Source organism: Numida meleagris, chromosome 7 (assembly GCF_002078875.1).
Source record: "Numida meleagris isolate 19003 breed g44 Domestic line chromosome 7, NumMel1.0, whole genome shotgun sequence".
In the NCBI taxonomy this organism is placed as follows: domain Eukaryota; kingdom Metazoa; phylum Chordata; class Aves; order Galliformes; family Numididae; genus Numida; species Numida meleagris.
Genome location: NC_034415.1, coordinates 18,915,098 through 18,934,779, shown reverse-complemented (window position 1 = coordinate 18,934,779; position 19,682 = coordinate 18,915,098). Strand labels below are relative to the sequence as shown.

At 36.2% G+C, this 19,682-nt stretch overlaps 1 protein-coding gene across 9 annotated transcripts in view; it reads right to left on the bottom strand.

Moving 5' to 3' along the window:
• USP33 (ubiquitin specific peptidase 33) overlaps positions 1–19,682 on the bottom strand; it is a 37,361-nt gene that overhangs the window by 11,312 nt on the left and 6,367 nt on the right. For 6 of the 9 annotated variants that reach the window (XR_002441029.1, XM_021404196.1, XM_021404191.1 and 3 more), the window contains exons 5-18: positions 18,315–18,377; positions 15,486–15,638; positions 14,204–14,303; positions 12,134–12,203; positions 10,248–10,361; positions 9,407–9,485; positions 7,136–7,556; positions 6,580–6,720; positions 5,698–5,810; positions 3,551–3,723; positions 3,345–3,448; positions 2,737–2,770; positions 1,892–1,937; positions 974–1,154 (exon numbers count right to left, since the gene is read on the bottom strand). Coding sequence is in view for 8 of the 9 variants with exons in the window: in XM_021404196.1 (XP_021259871.1) it covers positions 974–1,154; positions 1,892–1,937; positions 2,737–2,770; positions 3,345–3,448; positions 3,551–3,723; positions 5,698–5,810; positions 6,580–6,720; positions 7,136–7,556; positions 9,407–9,485; positions 10,248–10,361; positions 12,134–12,203; positions 14,204–14,303; positions 15,486–15,638; positions 18,315–18,377 (1,792 nt within the window). In the remaining variant the exon portion in view is untranslated. The remainder of the gene's footprint in view (positions 1–973; positions 1,155–1,891; positions 1,938–2,736; positions 2,771–3,344; positions 3,449–3,550; positions 3,724–5,697; positions 5,811–6,579; positions 6,721–7,135; positions 7,557–9,406; positions 9,486–10,247; positions 10,362–12,133; positions 12,204–14,203; positions 14,304–15,485; positions 15,639–18,314; positions 18,378–19,682) is intronic. The other 3 variants (XM_021404197.1, XM_021404194.1, XM_021404193.1) reach the window with 2 other exon arrangements.

Sequence of the window (19,682 nt, the reverse complement as noted above, 5' to 3'; positions counted from 1 at the left end):
AGTCAGAAAATGTTTTTGACATGCTGAAGCAACTGAGTCTCTTGCTTAAACTCTTCAAGCAACTTGTCATCTAACGTGTCCCTAAGCCATGACATTCAAATCTGAATAGAGCTGTCAAACAATTCCACAATGAACTCCTTATATCTTATAAACTTATAGACTCTTTATATCTTATGCTTTTTACAAAAAATTAGCACAGATGTGTAACTGCCATAATACCAAGACCACACACTATTTTGAATGCCATTCATACTACATTTTAAAGTACTACAGTTCTAAAATATATCCCACGGCCAATAATTAAATATCAATGAAACTGGTTAACAGAAGTATCATTCACCAAGCTCTAAATGGAAAATGAAATAGTAACTCAGAAAGAATAGTGGCAAAGCAGAATCATTAGACAACGAATACCTCAAGTTTGGGGAACAGAAGAGATTAGGTAACTTTTACAAAAAAATACAAAGTTTAAGGCTTCTGGCTTTAAACTTTTCTCTCTCCTATTTTCTGTATCTTAAAAATGCTGAAAGTACTAAGGCAGAAATGAACCCAACAGAAAGCGTTAGGAAGCTAGTGCTACTCATCACCACCCACTCCCTATTGTGGGGTTAACTGGCAGAGATCATCCAAAAGAATGGTTATCTTCACAGTGCTTTGGGAAATTCATTTCAAATAAAGTCAAGTATACAAAGCATCAAAACTCTACACAAACAACAGTTATGTAGAACAGCTAACCAACTAACTGCTGGGATCTATCATTATTTCTACTGTTTACTATCAATAGGGTATATAGCTTTGTATGTACTATTCCAGAAACTTTTTTTTTTTCTTACACCTACAAAAGCTACAGAACTTAACCCCAACATTAAAATTAACCATTCTCAACTATTTAGCCCTTTGGTACATAAACATTATTTTTAAACAAAAGTGCTGATATGAATAATAAATGCAAAACAATTAACCTCATACTTACTGCTGGCAGTTCCATGATGGCAGATGACAGACAGGAGATCGTAAGTCACTATCTGAGCTGGACTGTCCTTCGCAAGGAAAGGCTGAAGATCAAGGCCTTCCAAAGGAAAGGATACATGGGTCCCAATTTTTGTGGAAAACATAAGCTCATGTCTAAATCTTTTGAGATGAATGCACAGTATCTGTAAGAAGGATCAAGAGATTCACTCAAGAAATATATGTGCTACTATTTGACTTTTAATAGCTATAATGTATCACACCATCTTTTATCATCCCAACAGGATCCCTTTTCTCTATGGTCTGAGAAAATCTATCACAAGCTCCGTGTTTTGCAGATACATTATCTTAATCAACTGAAGCTCAAGAAATTCCCAATGAATTTGTAATTTTATTAAAGACTTATTTTACAATCACTACATGACAGTCCTGACCTGATACTTACACTGATGCAGCAATGAAAGACATACCTTTTCTCTTCCTTAATGGACATATTTTAAGTGTTGCTATGAGGGACATTAATTCTTCTTAATCATTGCAGCCATTAACTCACATTTTTAGGTATAAGATTGGATTACTTTTAGTACATGAAGTTATAAGTATGACTTATTGAAAAGACTTCTAGTCTAGCTGTGCTATTTAACTTATGCTGTAGATCAGAGTATTAAGTTCTGGAGACTTTTTTCCTGACACAGAAAAAAAAACAACACACCTTCTTCCACATTTATTTTTTATGCACCAGGTTCACATTATTCCAAGGTGAATAGTCTAATGTTCCTCACATCTTAAAACAAATGTCAACACGAAGATACACTTTCATCATGTGACATTATAAACGCAATTTCCTATATGCAACTCATTAGCCTTACCACATTCCTAATCATGCAGAAAAAGTACTTTAAAGAGCATGTAGTAACAGTACCTCAGGAAATTTTTGCACTTTGCAGAATTTCACTCCATTTCTTAACCTAAGTAAAGAAAAAATTAATCCACACTTAATTCTGAGAAGGTTTTATTTTTTGTTTTCAGCAAAAGACATGATGAAAATCTAAGCTGAACATTAATAAGCCAAAATGTTTCTAGAATGCAAATTAGACATGAAACAGCCAAAATGATATAAACAACAATGCTTCAGAAGAAAAGGACAATCTATACTGCTGAAAAATTCAAGGCAGAAACTACAAGTAACCAAGTTCCATCTAACAGTTTGTCTTAGCGTAAGGGAAAGAAATTCAAGCTGATTATTCAGCAAAAGGAAAAAAGAAACCTACGTTTATTTTTAAGAAGTTATCTATAGCAGATAACCAGTTACATAGCAAGGAATAGAGCTTCTTTTCCATACAGGGCTCTGAGCTGCCTTCAGACCACTTAAAGTGCACGTGTATATTTCCACCAATATCGATATTCATTTATTATCACACATACTGAAGAGACCTACTGCAGCTCAATGCAAGCTTGCCAGTAATACAGAGCTAAACACTTTCTATTTTATCAAGCAAAAAAATTTGACTGTTCATTAGAGTGGTCTAGAATTGTAAGAAAAATGAATTTACCACACTGGTTTGCAACATAGTACAGTGAATTGTTGCTTCCTGGCTATAGCACCTTTGTACTACTAAACTTCTGGCAGCCATAGAACAAAGTAGTATAAAAGGATCAGAAGAGCTGCGACATAACCAAAGAAAATAAACGTCTCTTGACTAACAGAAGCAATCAAGCATTCAAATTAAAACAAGTCAAAACAAACAGAGATAAAAGCTAGCTTACTTTTTACACCTTCCACAGCTGTACATGTTATCACCTGCAAACATCAGAGAGCAGAAAAACAGCCATTACTCTCTAGACCCAAATGTCTATCCTTCAAGTGCAAACACTGGACACATAAAAGCTTCAACAGAATTTGTCTTCAGGTTGCATTCAATATTTAACTGCTGTAAGAGTGTTGACACATCAATTACGTATAAAGGTTCTATGTTTTATGCTTTTAACTATAAAACAACACTGCATATGCTGTCTGAAGAGATGATGCTACATAATTTAAAAGGGAAAAAATCTGCCCAGACCAAATTAAGGTTATAAAAATGACAATATAGTGTTTTTTGAAATACTGATGAAATTTCAGCTGATACCACCTGATTATATCAAATTCAGATTCACTTCACATTTCTAAAACAGCTTTCATGGGAATTGCTTGCCTAAATATTCAATTGAGTGAGAAGCTTACCTTGACCACATAAGAGAAAGGAATGACAATTAGAGTTTAATAGGTAGCCTTTGCTTAATTGCATAAAGCAACGAATATACTAATCTTTTTATTTTTTTTTTAAATCACAACTGGAGGAAAAAGCAGTACATTCATGTAATTAACCTCTTACCCTTCAGCTCATCTCTGGCGAAAAAGGCAGCAAGACAATCTTGTAAGGTTACAACTGGACCCCAAAACCAGCTAGGAACACATGAGACAACAAACCTGAAACATCATTGACAGAAAAGAAAGAAAACCAACAAATGTTCTGCCGGAAGAGCAGAAACAGGGATTTCAAAATAAATAAAGAATGAAAACAAGGTAAGAATCATTTACCTTTTGAAATATTCCATAAAAAAAGCTATCCAGCCCTGGGGGGCATATGCTTCTCCACATGACCCTGTTTTGACTAGAGATGTCTGATGACTTGCAGAATGAAGTTTAGCAAGATCTTCCTTACCTGGAATTGGCAAGGACAGATCCTGAAATGTCTCCAAGGTTACAGACAACTAAAGGAGAAAACAAATGAAATAAAACAGAGTTAAGCTTAAACAGAAACAGCAATTACATTCTGTAAAGGTTATCAGTAACTAAATCAGTATTTAGACGCAGATCACACCTGGTGGCAAGTTAACTACTTAAAGGAGAAGTAAGTTCATTTTAAAAAAAGGTAGAAAAATAACATTCTGGATTAACGATTATATAGTCACAGAGTAAAAGCATCAAGTATACACAAAAAAATACTTTTTTGTTGTTGAACTTGCTCAACCCATAGTCTCAATATTATTAGTTCTAAAACAAAGGGACTCATAAGGACATGAAACTGCATTAGAGTGAGGTTTAAATGAAACATTCACAGAATATCCTGAGCTTGAATGGAACCACAAGGATTGGAGTCCAACTTGTGGCTACACACAGGACCACAAATACATGAAAAAAATCATATTTCTGAGAGTATTGTCCAAATGCTTCTTGAACACCAGCAGCAGCTTGGTGCTGTCACCACTGCCCTGGGGATCCTGTTGCAGCGTCTGAGAATATGTGTACATATCCTGAATTCAATATTAATTCCCCTGGAAAGCTAAAGATTTATACTGGATATATCTGGTGGACGAGAAGTTGGACATGAGCCAGCAGCATGCGCTGGCAGCTCGGAAGGCCAACTACGTTCTGGGCTGCATTAAAAGAGGAGTGGCCAGCATGGAAAGGGAGGTGGTTGTCCCCCTCTACTCGGCTCTTGTGAGGCCCTATCTGGAGTACTGCGTCCAGGCCTGGGGCCCCCAGCACAAGAAAGATGTGGAGCTCTTGGAACGAGTTCAGAGGAGGGCCACCAAGATGATCAGAGGGCTGGAGCACCTCTCCTATGAGGAAAGGTTGAGGGAATTGGGCTTGTTTAGTTTGGAGAAGAGAAGGCTCCGGGGAGACCCCATTGGGGCCTTCCAATACTTGAAGGGAGCGTATAAACAGGAGGGGAACGATTGTTCACAAGGATGGATAGCGATAGGACAAGGGGGAATGGTTTTAAGCTGAGACAGGGGAGGTTTAGGTTAGATATTAGGAGGAAGTTTTTCACTCAGAGGATGGTGACGCACTGGAACAGGTTGCCCAAGGAGGTTGTGGATGTCCTGTCCCTGGAGGTATTCAAGGCCAAGCTGGACGTGGCTCTGGGCAGCCTGGTCCAGTGGTTGACAACCCTGCACTCAGCAGGGGTTGTAACTAGATGATCTTTGAGGTCCTTTTCAACCAGGCCATTCTATGATTCTGAGAGACTTGCCCTCAATGCAAAGATTTGGATATCTGCTATTTGGTACTACTACTTTGAAACTAAAGGGGCCCACTATACATGTTAAGGTAATTGACTTTATTTTTTTTTATATTTAAGTGATCGTCTGTACTGTTCCAAATAATTTTATAAGCAAATAATACAGGAAAACCATCTGTTCTTACAATACGCATCTTGCAGTAGAAGACAACTGCAGAAAGCAGTTAGTGACCCATATCACTTGTAAATGTCTTTGCTTGGATTTTGTCACAGACAAAATTTTCTCAGCCTCAATTTGCCAGTAAGACTTAGAGCAACACGACTGGACTGTTTTATTTTCATCATGACGTGCTTGAAAAGTTATCGCAACAGCAGGTATGACCATTAGCACATTCAGAACTTAATCAGGAACTAATCATATCTAAACAAAGTCATTAAAGCTTTTTCCTCCATCTTCACTGTAAACCAACTCTCAAAATGCTATTATTTAGCTCTGAGTAAGTTTCCAGTTCAATAAAAGAAAGTTAGTCTAAACACAAGGTGCTCATAGTAGCAGCTATCAGCATTTGAGTAAACAAGCACGAACAGTCTTATCCTCCGAGGAACGTCTGCCACAAGAGAATAGTTACCAGGAGACAACTGCATCTGTAAAACCACAGCTGTACGTACTGAGAACAAAACAAAAAACATTGAAGAAATTCCCCTTCCCCCTCTTACTCACCCGATCACAGGTCAAGCACTGTACTGAGCTTATTATAGTCCCATCAAATATATCAGAGATAACACTCCTGTACTTCTTGCACTTCTTCCTTTTTGGTGATGATACAGTTGAAACTGTAGAACAACAGAAATAAGGAAATTAATTCAAGATGCACCAATTCTACTTTCCTTCAACTTTGAACAACATCTATTTAGGATTAGATCATGGGCTAAAGCCCCATTTCTATTTACTAAAGGCTTCCTAGAAATGACACAACCACACTACTATTACTTCCAGACAATCCACTTAGGTTCCTCAAGCAGTTAGAAACATAAAATGGTTTGTGTTGGAAGGGATGTCAAAGATCACATGCTTCAACCCCTCTGCCATAAGCAGGAACACTTCTCACTAGACCAGGATGCCCAAAGCCCCATCCAACCTTGCTTTGAACACTTCCAGGGATGTGGCATCAACAACTTCTCCGGGCACCCTGTGCCAGTGCCTCACCATGAAGAGTTTCTACCAATATCTAAATCTCCATCTCTCTAATAAAGCTTAAAGCTTTTAATCCTTGCCATACCACTACAATTCCTGATAAAGATCCCTCTCTCACTTTCTTGCAGCCTCCCCTTCAGGTACTGTAATGACACTATAAAGATCTCTACAGAGCCCAGCAACCTCAACTTCCTTAGCCTCTTTGCATAGGTGAAATGCTCGAGCCCTCTGACCAAACTCCACAACCGTTATGAGCAACACTGCATTAATACATAAGTAGTGTGAAATCAGAGTAAAGTCTTCCAAAGTCAGAAAGTCTGCTGTAAAGATATAAGAAACAAAATGAAAACTGTAATATACAGCAATTCATTGACACAAGGAAAGACAGAAAAAAACAAAGGCATTTACCTTTTTTGTGGATTGGTGTCGATGAAGAGCATGATGTGCATGATTTTGGAGGACTGTTTGACAAGCGTGCGTTCATCCCTTCATTTGATGACAGGGTTTGGGCTCCAGATACATCATTCATGTGGACATCATTGATGTACTCTGTAATTCAGATTTGCATTATTTCATAAATTCTAGCAAAAAGAGTCACTGCAGAATGAACTGACACAATGGGTACATAGTTTATTTAAACACACTGTCAGGTCATAGGAAACTTAGGAATGAGACAATTTCAATTCACACATCTTCAAGTCAAAACAAAACAAAAAACAACCCTCCACTCTGAGTTATCTGAGACCATATCCAGTACAAATCTTTAGCTCTCCAGGGGAATTCGAATTGAATTCAGGGTATGTACACTGAAAAAAAATAAATTAAGAAAGTGCACTGTTTACAAACAAATCCAGTCAGCTTGCTTGACCTATACCTCTCTACTGTATTCTACAACTCTTTTCAGTCATGCAGGTATTCAAGCTAAGAATTTGACTATTTCAATTGCACGCTAGTAATGTATTACCTGAGAATCTGCTATGTATTTGTACTTTGACAGTTCCTTGATTATTTAAAAATTCATTTGTTTCTGAAGTAGTGTTTGTGTCTTTTTCCAAATCTTCCATAGAATTTGCTCGGTTCAGTTTGTTGCTTGATATTTTTTCTTTCTGCCAGTCTTTGGATGTGATCAAGTTGTTCTCATCATCCTGAATTAACATTGTTGTCTCCGCAGGATCCTCCAAGACAGGTTTGAAAACAGGATCATTTTCTATTTTATCACAGGTACCACAGGATTCACAAGGCTGAAAGCCTACATCTGACTGGCTCTTGTCTACTTCCATGCTCTCTTCAACATTCATAGGCTGTGCATCTTCCACTTCTACAATGGGTTCTTTAAGTTCTTCATGAAGCAAATCCATTAGGCAACGCAAAAATTCTTGTGCATCCTAGGATTTTAAACAAGTTTTACAATATTTTTCCATAATATTTGGAAAATAGTTAAGTTGAATCATGAAAGGATACCAACTAACGAGAACAAAACTGACTGCTGCCCTAAAAAAAATTAAACAGTAAGGTAAATTCCTCTGTCTTGGGTCTGAAGTCCAAAATAAATTTGATTTCCAGACCACATATTTGTTTCCTATTACAATTTCTTGCACATCACAACAACTCATCATACAAATCACCTCTAAAATACTTCAATTCCCAGAAAGCTTATTTCAACAACTTTTAACAAAAATACCTTCATAGTTCATATGTACAATGAATATAATTCACGTAATTACCAACAGTACGGTCAGGTTCCAGCTTTACTGGTAATGGAATCTTTTAGGACAGTTTTCTTTATGCTGTGCCTTTAGGAAAGTGATTAGTGCCTTGCTTTCACTGGGCATGGAAGCATTTTATTAAAAGTTTTACAATCTGCTTAGCACATCTTTCCAAATTCATCAAGCTGTCAGTAAGACCTTAATTTTTCTTCTCAAGCCTAGGCAAGATTCCTCAAGAACCATCAGAGTTTCCACAGAGAGCTGTCAAGTATTACCACAAGCCCAATCCACGTTTGGAAATGCTACTTTAAAAACCACTAAATCTCAAAAATCTATTCAATAGCTTGGTTCCTGACAGTAGAGAATATCTAATAAGAGTAACCACAGGAGAAAACCTCTTTTTCCTGGCAACTACAGCTGCTTGCATTTTTCCTGTTGTATTTCATAATAATCATTTTCATAACAATCATCATTCCCACCCCTCAGAGCAATTAGTCATTGAGCTCACAGTTGCTGATCAGAAAACATTCTTTCAGATTTTTGGTATAAAACAAATTTTGTTATTTTCTTAAAAATGACAGCTATTCGATTTTTTTTTTTTTCCTACTACCCCAAAATCAGTGCTTACTTGCTGGGAATCCTTTTCCAAGAAAACAAGACTCAAAACATTAGATGCAAATTAACTGATGAATATTCTTCCTTTAGCAAAGTGACTGGCTGCCCATCTTGTGAGGATGAACAATAGAAGAGTGCTGGTCATTTAAGACCTACCTTGCTTTAATTGTTGCCATGAAACCTACTAAAAGTTAATGTGTGATCCAGGCAGAACCCGAAAATATCTCATTAAGCGCTTCTACCCACATAAAAAGATTCTTCTCTGCATTCAAAGCTGCAAGAATTATGTTTCCATATAGATTCCTTTGTCCTTCTTTTATCAAGATTGATTTTCTACTTTTTCCAACTTCTACTCTTAAAAAAATTAAGTATGTAAATTAAAAAAAACCACAGAGATTACTTTAAAACATTTACTTTAAAGCTCCATACAGCGATGGACATCAAAACACATTCTAATCCTCTGATCCACCAATACAAAACATGCTAACTGGAACAGCAAAACTCCTCTGAGTAACAGCCACTTCCTGAAATCTGGTGGAGATGTTAGTAAGCTCTTCTCATTACAGAGGTTAAAATTCTCCTCTGGCCCAGAAGTTTTTAATGAAGTACTACAAACTACATCAATGCAGCAAGATACTATGTGAAGGATCAACTGAAGAATGCCTTTTATAATAAAATAATCCATGCCTATTTAATCGGTTACCAACTTACAGTTCCCACAAGGCTGCTTGTAAAATATATAGTATTTTTTTGAATTATTAAACAAAAATTGAAATCAAGAAAATATAACTTGCAGATTAATTAAGGCACATTTTGAATTTCCTTTAAATATATATAAGTAGTATAGTATTTCAAGCTTTAAATTAAAAGAAGACAAACTTACGGCTTCAGCAATTTAAAACACAAAGTTTTACCTGTTGAGAGTAGCCTCGAAAGGTTGGATTAACACTTTTAATTCCTTGAAATAAACCAGTTGGAACAACAGAACCAGGCCTAAAAAAAAAGTTTAAATTACATAAATATTTGTTTTTTAAAGCCTGCATTCAGGTAGAATTTTCCACATTTACTGGGATAATAACTTAATCTGCAACTGAACTATGACACGTATAACATCAAGAATATTAATCTTAAGTAAATATATCTTTAGTATTGAATTAACTATACAAAAAAATCTGACAAAGACTGTATCAGGCCTTTTATACTACATTTCTCGTCAGAGAATCAGATGTTGGATCACATGTGGTCTTGACACTATGCGTCATTATTTCTTTAACATTCTATGCATAGCTGGGAGTATTTTTTTTAGACTGAGATAACACAAATTACCATGCAAGGAATTAAAAGCAATTGATATTTGATGCAGATTGAAGGACAGAGAAATGATTAAGTAATTACATATGATAGATGCATTTCTGACATAAACTATAACTATAAACTATAAGCTAACTGACTATAAACTAACATTTCTGATATAAACTATTTTTAAAAGTTCAATGCCACTTATCTATAGTTCATTGTTTATTTCTTGTCAGATCTTCCTTACTGCAAATTACATCAATTTTTGTCCTGTCATTGGTAGATATTGATAACTGCCTGTAAGAACAGTAAAAATCATGCAAGACAGAGTTCCTTACTTTAGGAGAGTAATTCTGTGATACCCACAAAACAAAAGTTAGACACGTAGGACAGATTAATCCATCCCTTATGGCTCTAGAATTTATTTATAACCATTTTATCACCAAAGTGATGCAATACCTGTTTTTGTGCCACAGTTCTGTCATCAGCTTGAGGTAACTTTTACAAATTGCTGGTTTTTTATCTGTTCGGGCTAAGCCTCCACAGTCAAGAAAGAAATGTGTCAAAGGTGGGCTGATTTAAAAAGAGAAGAAAAAAATTTTTAACGTTATATTGACATACAAGAGAAAATCCACATTTCATAAAAGACTATCAAGAGAAGAGCAATATTACTATATAATTGAACAATTCAATTTTCTACATCCTTAAATGCTTTAGCCAAACGTTTCCTAACAGGACGACTTCAGAAGTACAGCAACGCTGCTCTTCTAATGCATTCTGACATTTATTGAAGCACCAGAATTGACCACTGGGATTCAAATATAATGCAACATTTACTAGCCACGGCAGAAATACATATGTATCACTACAGCAATAATCACAGAATAGCTTGGTTTGGAAAGATCATTAAGGAGGATGTTTGATCTAGATGATCTTTATCTGGGCAACCTCTTCCTCACCACCTTCTGAGTAAAAAATTTCCTCCTAACATCTAATTTAAACCTCTCTCTTTTAGTTTAAAATCATCCCCTCATCCTATCATTACTATCCCTCATAAAGAGTCTCTTCCAAAAATCTCGCCTGTAGGCATCCCTAAAGGACCAGAAAAGCTGCTATAAGATCTCCGCAGAGCCTTCTCTTCTCTACACTGAACAGTCAGCTCTCCCAGCCTGTCTCCATAGGATAAGTGCTCCAGCTCTCTACCATGCTCATGGCCCTTCTCTGGACCCACTCCAACAGGTCTACATCCTTCTCAAGCTAGGGGCCCCACAGCTGAATGCAATACTCCAGGTGGGGTCTCAGGAGAGCAGCACAGAAGGGGAAAACAATCTCCCTCAACCTGCTAGCTACACTTCTGGGCTGCAAATACACGTCACCAGCTTATATTCAGTTTTTGTCCACTGATTTCTCAGCATGCATTCCATGTTTGGGATTAACTCAACCCAGGTGCAGGACCTTGCACTTGGCCTTAGTATCTATATAAACAACTATTTACCTGTTGAATTCATGCTGTGTCACTATCTCACATACTCTAACTTCTCTCCCTCCATCACCTTTTTGGATGTCTCTCACATAGATTGGACCTATTTTATCCAACGAAGCAGATACTGCTGTGTACATGGTAAGTTTGCCATTTCTTAAAAGAATCATTTCCTCATGATTAGATGCCTTGTCCACTTTTTACCTCCTAGAGAGATTTCCCTTTGTTCTCCTCTCCCCTAACAGAGCTTCTCAGTAAGGTCCAGTTAACCCTGTCGTGTGTCTTGGCAGCCAATAGCAGAGGCACACAGAAAGCATACGACACATGCTTAAGTATTGTGCTAGCCCAACCATTCCTAGCGCAAGAAACTTCAGAGTTAGAGTTTCTCTTTTCCGTTCTTGTAGATTTCTGTTGTCAACTGGTACCCATATGGAATGAGAAGATTTTTTATTCCAGACATTCCTGAAGTGATTTAGCATAGAATGTTGCATACATTGTTTACAAGGACAAAATTTGGACCTTTTGATCTTAACATTTCTTTTTTCAATTAGGCCTTATGTGTTTCATTAGATTTCTTCTATAGAAAAAAGAATAGCTTTCACTAGATTTTCTTCTGATTTCTAGAACCATATATTTTTGTTTAGGATAGTCAGGAATTAGAATCAAACAAGTAAAAAACAGACCAGTTCATATACCGTAATATATTTTTTTTCTATCAATGACACAATTGCTTGTAGTATGCAAGATTGAGAATTGACAAATGCATGTCTCCTATGGTAGTCTAGCCCATCAAAATACTTAATCTCAACCTTGAGAAAACATGCACAAGTAAATAGAAAATTTCATTCAGAACCACTTTCCTTACCAGTTGGAAAGAGCTTGTAAAGCTGCATTCATGTAACAAGTGTTACCAATATTTTTTAATCCCGTTAGACCTGAAAAAAAAAGAATTAATATTCAGCAAGTCTGGTAATCTAAGGCATACTAAGAAAAACACTTCATAGTAAATATGTACTAATTAAAATACCTGTCAGTTATGAAGCCCATTATAATGCAGAGTTTTAACTAAAAGAAACACAGGACTCCTAAGTCCTGTGTCTAGATTATATAAGGAAAAAGTAATTAGTGTTTCAGTATTGGCTAAAACACTTCAAAAAAGCAGATCATGTTTTATCTTAACTCTTCCTGTTTTATGACAGTTGCAGATTGTCATTTTAAAATACAGTTGTCAAGCATTTATGCTTTAGTGGAACTTAATGATTTACCCATTCAGTTAAATTGTTTCTATGCTGTGCTCAAAACAGTTAATCATAGTCCCCAAATAATCAAAAGGAAGATGAAACTCTTTTGTCTCAAGTTCATGTTAACATTTAAATATGATATTAAATGCTCAAAACGCGCTCACCATGTGATTACCCATGACTAGAGCCATAATTAACTTACAACCAGTCTTTTTCTATGCCAATTATATACCCTTATTATTATACACAGGCTGCTCAGTTTAGATTACCACAAAGAACTTATTTTCAAGCCCAGTTTGTTTATTTTCTTGACTGATATCCACATACAGTTTTCCCACACGCATGAATGGTACAACTAACATATTCTTTCTGTGACTGTGGAGGCATGCAAAAACGCCCTCTAAATATTTGAGAACAGGCTATTCAAAGACATCATAATTATCATACAATCTCAATTCAGGGAAAAATTCATCTGAAACACTTGCTATTCAAGGCTACTGAAGTGTTAAATTAATAAACTAATTCATCTCAAAATAAATCTGCTGTTGTGTGGGAAAATAGTAACACCAGCACGCAACCAGTAAGATGGATGAAGTCATAATATTTAGCAATCAACACCACTTACTCTATCAGAATCCTTTAAGTATAAGGCTAACCCTGATCTGGTCCATGTCAGAAAAGTAAAACTTAATACTGGATTTATGTATATTAGAAAATTCAACTGAAAAGAAAAAATACATATTTTTTCACGTAAAGGGATTTTCTCACTAAGCTGTAAAAGGTTTCTGTCTGCCTGAATGGACATACAGTCCTCTGTGCCCCACATCTGAAATGGCATCCTCTTAGCCCCTTCAAGACTCACTATGGAAAGGACGGTCATTCCTACTTAAATGTGAAAGTAATAATAATCCTGAACTATGACTGTTGAAATATCTGCAATTATGTAAAAGAAATAAGACAATACTCTAACAAAGTTTTCCAGCCTGCTGGAAAGTTAGAAGTGAAATTTCTGAAGAGATTTCTTTCCTCATGACGATGTATTCCAATGCTTATTTCACCAAAACATACAGAAAGAATTTTTAGTTTTTTTCTTTGAATTTGAGGTGTATGACATAATCACATCAATATTACTGAGAAGTATAGCACAATTCTATTTGTGTATTACTTCCATACTCTTTACATTCCCAGAAATATTCATAGGATAATCAGAAACAAATATACACGTTGGTAGGAAAATATAACTAGGAATAAAACACATGATTTAATGAGTTCAGGGCAGATGGCAAATTAGCGGGGTGGTGATACATCCATAAAAACTGTGCCAGACAACAGAAGGGGCAAAGTAGGCTTTTTGGTTAATGCCACCAGACTTGTGGGAGAGAGCACTAGTAGCAGAAAAGTAATGGATAAATAAGATCCATAGATTAGAATAACTCTTAACTGTCACTGATGGAAAACAAACTTAATATATGCATTGAATTCTCAAAAGTGGCACCTTAAAGTCTACTGGTCAGGTATTTCTAAGAAAATGATAGTTAGAAATACTTTCTACCAAATACACATTCTTTTTGATACCAGCTTGATGTAATGAAACAATTGCAGTTAGAGTAGAAGCAGTACATAGCTGGAGAACAGACTTGGAGATAGACATAAGCAATAATGATCAATAAAGTGCTGGATTTTACTTTCACTACCTCTAGTCTTTAACTCATCTTCTTCCACTTCTATATCAAGGTCATCAAACACTGCTGCTAATGGAATCTTCAGTGTGGGAATACTGGGTATTTTAAAATCCTTATAAAGAGAAAAAGAAAAAAGTATATGTACTTGTATTTATCCATTTCTCTCTTAACTTCACCAATTAGGAGCTAAAAGTGACTTGAATGCATTCCAAAAATCTTACTGCCCTTGAAGCGAGCACAACAGGATTCCACGGTTAATAGAATTTACCAAGAAAGAATACATCTTTGTTTTCGTATCAGTAGCTACAGTATTGCATGATTTTATGACAATAGCTGAATAACGGAAACAAAGCAAGCTATAGCATTTTCTTCCTTTGAAAGAACAGGTATCACATCAAAGCCACTGTTTCTGGTTTTGATATGCCACCAGATGGCTCACTACATTTAAGAAAGACAAATTTAACTGCAAGAAACAAAAATATACAAATACAGAAACAGATTATCAGGCAAACACTTACTGCCTGACAAGCTCTTTTTGTGAGCACGTAAATTCCATATGAAGTATGAAATAGACAAAGTCCTGCTGATTTTTCTGTACATTATACCTGTTTCTTCAAAAGACTAAACCAGGTTAAGCGTCATAGGGTGCAAGTTCAGAAGTCTGGACTTTGCTTTATATCAAGTCACTAGAATTTCTAGTTAACAGATGTTACAAAAAATCCAACAGTATTATTCCAATTGAGATGTTCACATGTACTGAAAAACCACTCACCTCTCTAACTTCCACCTTCAAAAGTAAAACACTGCACACAACTTACATATCATCTTTCTAAACAAAGTATTTTTCAGAAACACTGCACTTGTACTTGTGTTAGTTTTAACCAAGCTACTCATCGGTTTTACGTAAGCACATTAAAGACAGTAAAGAAATAATACCTGTTTTCCAGATATATGCTGAACAACTATATTTTTAAAAGAGATGAAAGAATGGGAAGCACAGGTGAACTATTCCCATCTTGTTGCCTTAAATTTAAGCCAGTGCTACTTCTATACCTTATGAGTTGATTACTGATTAAAAAACAATTAAACAGTAAGATGAAAACAGCGTTCTTAGCACAGAGTACAGAGACTGAACATACAAGGTTGGCACTGTCTCTTCATAAAAGTCTTATGAGAACAGAGAGAAATGAGTAGAAAGTATAGTCACAAGAATTAAGAAAAGTCATTCTCACAAGAGAAGACACAAAGTTTATTGCAAAGCTACAGCTGCCCGTTTCATTGGGTTAAAAAATACCTGGACGCTATTTTCTTGTGTTTGTTGAGTCAGTCTCGCATTTGGTAACAGAGAATGAGATCCTAATTTTCTATCCAGGAATACCTCCTTACTACAGGCATAACACCAAACACGGAGCGTAGTAAGGTTGACAGTTAGACAGTGTTTTGTCTCCTAAAACAGGCAAAAAAACAAGAATATGATTCATAAATTTAGCATAATTAAATAACAGAAGCATTAAAATACTGGATCTTTCAATAATGAAATAAATGCGCACGTTGAAGTACCTCATATTTATAGCAATTTGGTTAGTAAGGTTTTAGCACACACTGCAACGCATTATTAGCATAAGCCACTCAAAGTAGAAACAACATAGAATCAGTCTCCAAGCCGCTGTCATATGTGTGTGATATGCTTCTGTGTAACCATAAAAGCAAGAAGACTGACTGTAGTCAGAAGAATTACATTTTGCAATCAACTCATTTTCCAAGTATGTCTGCTATTGGTCATGTCAGCAGTCTCCTTCTCCCACACAGTAAGGACGATGTTTTATTCTACTGGTTTGTTGTATAAAATTCAGGCCACTGGTCACTTAACAAACAATTAGAAGAGTAATACAAGATATTTTAGTCTGTTTACAGTAAGATATGCTTCTATCAATACAAACACTAATTCTAGACTCAATTACTTCTCTTGATGACAGCTTCACATTATGGACAAATAAAATTTTGATGGAGAATATTTTCACTGTTCTAACTTTCACCTTTCTTTTGTGAACTTCTTTTTTTATTGTAAGATTATGCACACAATTGCTATTAAACTCAGAAGATTTTCACCACCTTCCACTGTATGTGGCGGCACTGGCCAGCTTTATACATAGGAGATTTTCTACAAATTAGGAAAATAATACAACAGCTGCAGGATGCCTGACTTCTAAGTTCCCTGATTTAATATGGTCTTGTAAAATAATAATTTTTTTTTAATATTAAATGTGGACTATAGTTTCATTAAGTAGCCCTCCAATTGCACTACAAGTGACTTCGTTATAATGCTTTATATAAAGGCTTTTGAACTATGATTCAGCTTAAAAAGCTCGTTAAAGAAGTACAATTGTACGTAGATTTATATTAATCCAATATTGATGTCTGTAAACACGCACTAGATCCTGCATCAGAAAAAGTCAGGAGTAGGGGTAAAAAGCAATCAGAGCATACTCCTTTTAGAAGCACAGCATGCTATTTGTACATTAATATTCACCAGCTGTAGAGTTTTGGGGATTTTTTTGGTTGCTTGTTTTCTTTTTCGGTATTATTAAAAACCAAAAAATTGTTCAGCGTGCAGCCCTCAATTTATTTTCTGTGACAGATGAATTGTAAGTTGGTAGCAACAATTTCATTTAATCAGAAAGTCAGTGAGTTTGAAAGGATACAGTAATAAAACCACCTCTGCTCCTAGCATGTTCATAGAATGGCTTAGGTTGGAGGGGAACTGAAGGATCATCTAATTCCAGCCTCCCTGCTATGGACAAGGCTGCCAACCACTAGATCAGGCTGCCCAGGATCCCATCCAATCTGGCCTTGAATGCCTCCAGAGATGGAGCACCCACAACCTTTCTAGGCAACCTGTTTCAGCATCTCATCACCCTCTAAGTAAAAAATTTCTTTCTAACATCTAACCTAAATCTCCCCTCTTTTAGTTTAAAGCTATTCCCCTTGTCCTATCACTATCTAATCATGTAAAAAGTTGGTCCCTCTCCTACTTGTAAGCTCCCTTCATGTACTGGAAGACTACAGTGAGGTCTCCCTGGAGCCTTCTCTTCTCCAAGCTAAACAAGCCAAATTCCCTCAACCTTTCTTCATAGGATTGCTGCTCCAGCCCTTTGATCATCTTCATGCCCTCCTCTGGAACCAATCCAACAGTTCCACATCCCTTCCGTGCTGTGGGCCCCAGGCCTGGACACAGAACTCCAGATGGGGCCTCACAAGGGCAGAGTAGAGGGTGACAAATACCTCTCACCCTGCTGGCCACACTCTGTTGATGCAGCCCAGGATACAGTTGGCACACTGCTAGCTCATGTCCAGCTTTTCATCTGTCATGATCCCCAAATCCTTCTCCTATTTGTTAAGAAAGAGTGCTTAGTGCTTTCATTTTGGCAAAGGTTCCAGTCACATATGTACGTGCACTGAAGAAACAGTGAGTCTAAGATCCAAACAGATCCACTCAAGCTGGTCAGCCCAGCCAGAACTCAGCATGCTGGCAAACACAGTGCACACACATCAATGCTCCTACCAACCTGGATCTAAAATCGAAATTTAAGGGAGTGCACATGTTCAGCTTGATTTACAGAGTTTTTATCTGAAGCCACTAGAACAGGGACTATAATGAAGAAACAAAGCACCAGTTTTAGGAATTAAGAATTACTAGTCTTACACCTGTTCTACTCTCTATCTTCATTAATACAAGTTCCCTCCTTTTATTCATCAGGCAGCCATAATCCCAAGAAGTCAGAGTAAAGTACAGCATAAAAGCTGAAGAACTAAAGAAGTCTTTAGTCTACAGACCTTGAAAGTTATCACTGTTTACTTGTTTTTTTTTTAATGTTTATTTAACTATTCCTTTTAATTTTCACCACAGTCTCTATAGGAGCTCTAGGGTCAGAATTACATAATCATGCAGCTACACAGATTCTAGTTGCATGTCCTTAAGCTAGTAAAACATGATTCTATAAGTGAAAAACAAAAATAAAGTGTTACACTAACATATATCATCAACTTCATTAAACAGGGTAAGAAAGTTCTGTAATTTTACTTCATTGCTTCAAGCTACTGTGTTACTAGCAAATACAATTACCTGGGAATGGGTAGTACTATGATCGACATGGGATTCACCACAGCCAACGTATGTACATCTGTTCTGTTGAACAAGATATGAAGAAGGATACAGAATTAAAAAGTGGTGTCAAACAGGTTTACAGAATAGGAGCACACCTCCAGTCCATTTTAAATGCACTAATACTTCAAACTCGCAGGTTCCTACAGAAACCAAAGGACATGCATAGTAAGTGTTAAAATAAATATTACCTAAAGCTAAGTAAGAATGCTGCAAGATTTAACTCAACTCCTTACACTGGTGGAGAGCATTAGACATTTAGTGTTTCCGGAATATAATTTTTTTCTTGCCATTTTGATATTTTAGTTCAGATTAAAGTCAAACTACATTTTTACAACTCATTTGATAGAGACTGTGAAAGAAAATACTAAGTTAGCTCAGCATCATAAACATCGAATTGCAACAGACTTGAAGCATGACATTTATACAAAAATGCCTTTATATCCTTATATACAAGGCCTATTTGTCATAGAATTACCTCACTATTCACTGATTCTTTACCTTTAAATAAGGGTTTCCGGCACTACACTGTTAGGTACTCACTACATTTTAATTAGAAGATGCAAAGTAGTTGTTGACTTTAATTGTGCTAATTGCAAAACATATTTGGCTGAGCTGAATATGAAATCTCGCAGTTGTCAATCTTCAAGCAATTTTCATTAATTCCTCATTTGCATGAGTCAAGACAATCCTTCAAGAGGGTACAGCATGTTATCTGTATAGTGCTCTAAGCATGTTAATTTATGCAATCAAGTTGCAGCTGGACACGGTCAAATTTCTATATTAAATAATCACAGGTGTTGGTTAGGTTACAGATAGTTAACATGCTGGGATCTCACCATGTGCTGGCTGTTTTTCTATGCACAAAAGGTGAAGACAAGATGTTAATTCATCCAAGAGGAGATGTATCACAGCATGAAACTTTAAATGTACTACTGTAATCAGAACACTCTCCTATGGAACTGTTGGTATGAAATTAAGTTTTTCAGTAAGAATCCAAGAGTTCTAAGCGAGAAATAAAAAAAACAAGCTTTAAGCTTCTTGTCTTACATATAAAAATCCTCTTGGCAATGGCAATTAAACTTCAAGTCATCTAAGCAAAAGACATTAAACATAGCTGCTTTTCCCCTTCCTTTCTATCTTCTATCGATAGAAGGAACAAAATCTCATCTCTTCACTGCTACAATACATTTAAAATACAATACATTTAAAAGGTAAATAATGATGTAGATTCTTAAAAATATTCATACATACACCTACAGGTTTCCATCTCAGCCTGTAAGTCTTCCTAATAGGACTTAAACGCTATCAAGAAATGAAGCCAAGCCT